Genomic DNA, 1,625 nt, shown 5'->3' with positions numbered 1-1,625 from the left:
CTAACCTGTCCGTCCTCCCACCTCAAGCCCCACCCCCATCTCCTACCTACTAACCTCTTCCCACCCCCTTGACCTGTCCATCCTCCCTGGACTGACCTATCTCCTCCCTAACTCCCCACCTACACTCACCTTTACTGGCTCCATCCCCGCCTCTTTGACCTGTCTGTCTCCTCTCCACCTATCTTCTCCTCTATCCATCTTCTATCCACCTCCCCCTCTCTCCCTATTTATTTCAGACCCCCCCTTCCCCTCCCCCATTTCTGAAGAAGGGTCTAGGCCCGAAATGTCAGCCTTCCTGCTCCTCTGATGCTGCTTGGCCTGCTGTGTTCTTACTCCTACTACCCATTTTGTTTTTATGTATTCAGTAAAAGTAGGGATGTAGAGAGTACGCTCAGGGTTTAATGGTATTGGAGCTCATGTACTCTATGCTGGCTGCAGAATGTTTATTTTCCAGAAACCAATGTCCCTCCCCTACTCTAAAGTTCACCCTCGTGGCTTCTGGGAGCGAAAGGCCACTTTTGGAGGGAAACTGGCATCTGTGGAATTGTTCTGAGCAAGGAGTTCCTATTCTTGGAAAAGAAGGAATTTTGTTTGGGAAGCTGTTGATGAGGGGAATTGGTGAGGGAGCATTTAAAGACAATTTTTTTTTGTAAGACGTTTATTGAGAGCTTACTTAGGGAAGACATCATATGGTGTAGTTCTAGAAAGTCCACCTCCAGTTTGTGATGAGTTAGCCGACCTTTTCACTAGGGCTAAAGCAACTGCCGCTTTCAAGTGTGTGTGCATGCAAGTACGTGAGTGCATGTGTGTGTCTGTCTTTTCTCCTGTCCTCATTTCTAAGGTTTGGGATATGGACATCCATTGCATTGGTCCAAGCTTATGGACAAAGCACTGTAGTGGTTTGGCATTGTCTTCTGCAGGATAGCTGACCAGGAAAGTGTCCTGCTCTTAGCTCCTGTCCTCATGCAGATTGGAAGAACTTACAGGCTGACAGTCATCCAGTTTTGACATTATCTGTACACCTTTTTAGCCAACAAATCCTGATGTGGGAGTCAAACCCAGAGCTTCTGACCAAGATGATGTCACTATGCCACAAAAGCCTGTGTTTTGTAACTAGGAGGTGCGGGGTTGTTTGGTGGAGTACTGCATGACAAATTACTGATTGTCCTTTGACTAAATTCTGTTGTTTTCCCATTCACCAGGTTTGTACTGAACATCATGATGCCAGTCTGCATTCTGAAAGGCTGTCATTAAAGGATACATACATCAAGAAACTAATCAGCAAGAGGGATTAAAAAATGAATGTCATCAATGTCTACCGTTATTTCTTACATTAATGTATTCTGCATCCTGTTTCTCTCATGGGATTATATTGAGAAACTGCTAACGTTCATTCTATATCTGTAACCAGGGTAATTGTTCCTGTTGCTTATAGATGATCTTGTTGGGAAATCTGCTGTCACGGTTTGTCACATTAATCTGTCTTGCCACATCCTCATGTATTCACTAGCTCAGCTGCAAATGCTCTGTGACTTCCATCCTTCAAATGTATCGAGGTTGACCCCTCTTTCAGCTGCCCTTTACCCTCCAGAAGAGGCTTTTCAGCTCTGATCAAACGGCCCAAA

At 45.2% G+C, this 1,625-nt stretch overlaps 1 protein-coding gene across 1 annotated transcript in view; it reads left to right on the top strand.

Annotated features, from left to right (window-relative positions):
* Positions 1-1,308, top strand: part of LOC109918281 (placenta associated 9) — a 9,873-nt gene extending 8,565 nt beyond the window's left edge. The window contains exon 4 of the mRNA XM_020518188.2: positions 1,203-1,308. Coding sequence (XP_020373777.1) covers positions 1,203-1,213 — 11 coding nt within the window. The 3' untranslated portion in view covers positions 1,214-1,308. The remainder of the gene's footprint in view (positions 1-1,202) is intronic.
* The last annotated feature ends 317 nt before the right edge of the window (positions 1,309-1,625 follow it).

The sequence above is a fragment of the Rhincodon typus genome, chromosome 34, assembly GCF_021869965.1.
Source record: "Rhincodon typus isolate 14 chromosome 34, sRhiTyp1.1, whole genome shotgun sequence".
Taxonomy (NCBI): Eukaryota; Metazoa; Chordata; class Chondrichthyes; order Orectolobiformes; family Rhincodontidae; genus Rhincodon; species Rhincodon typus.
This window is presented reverse-complemented; position numbering and strand designations above follow the sequence as displayed.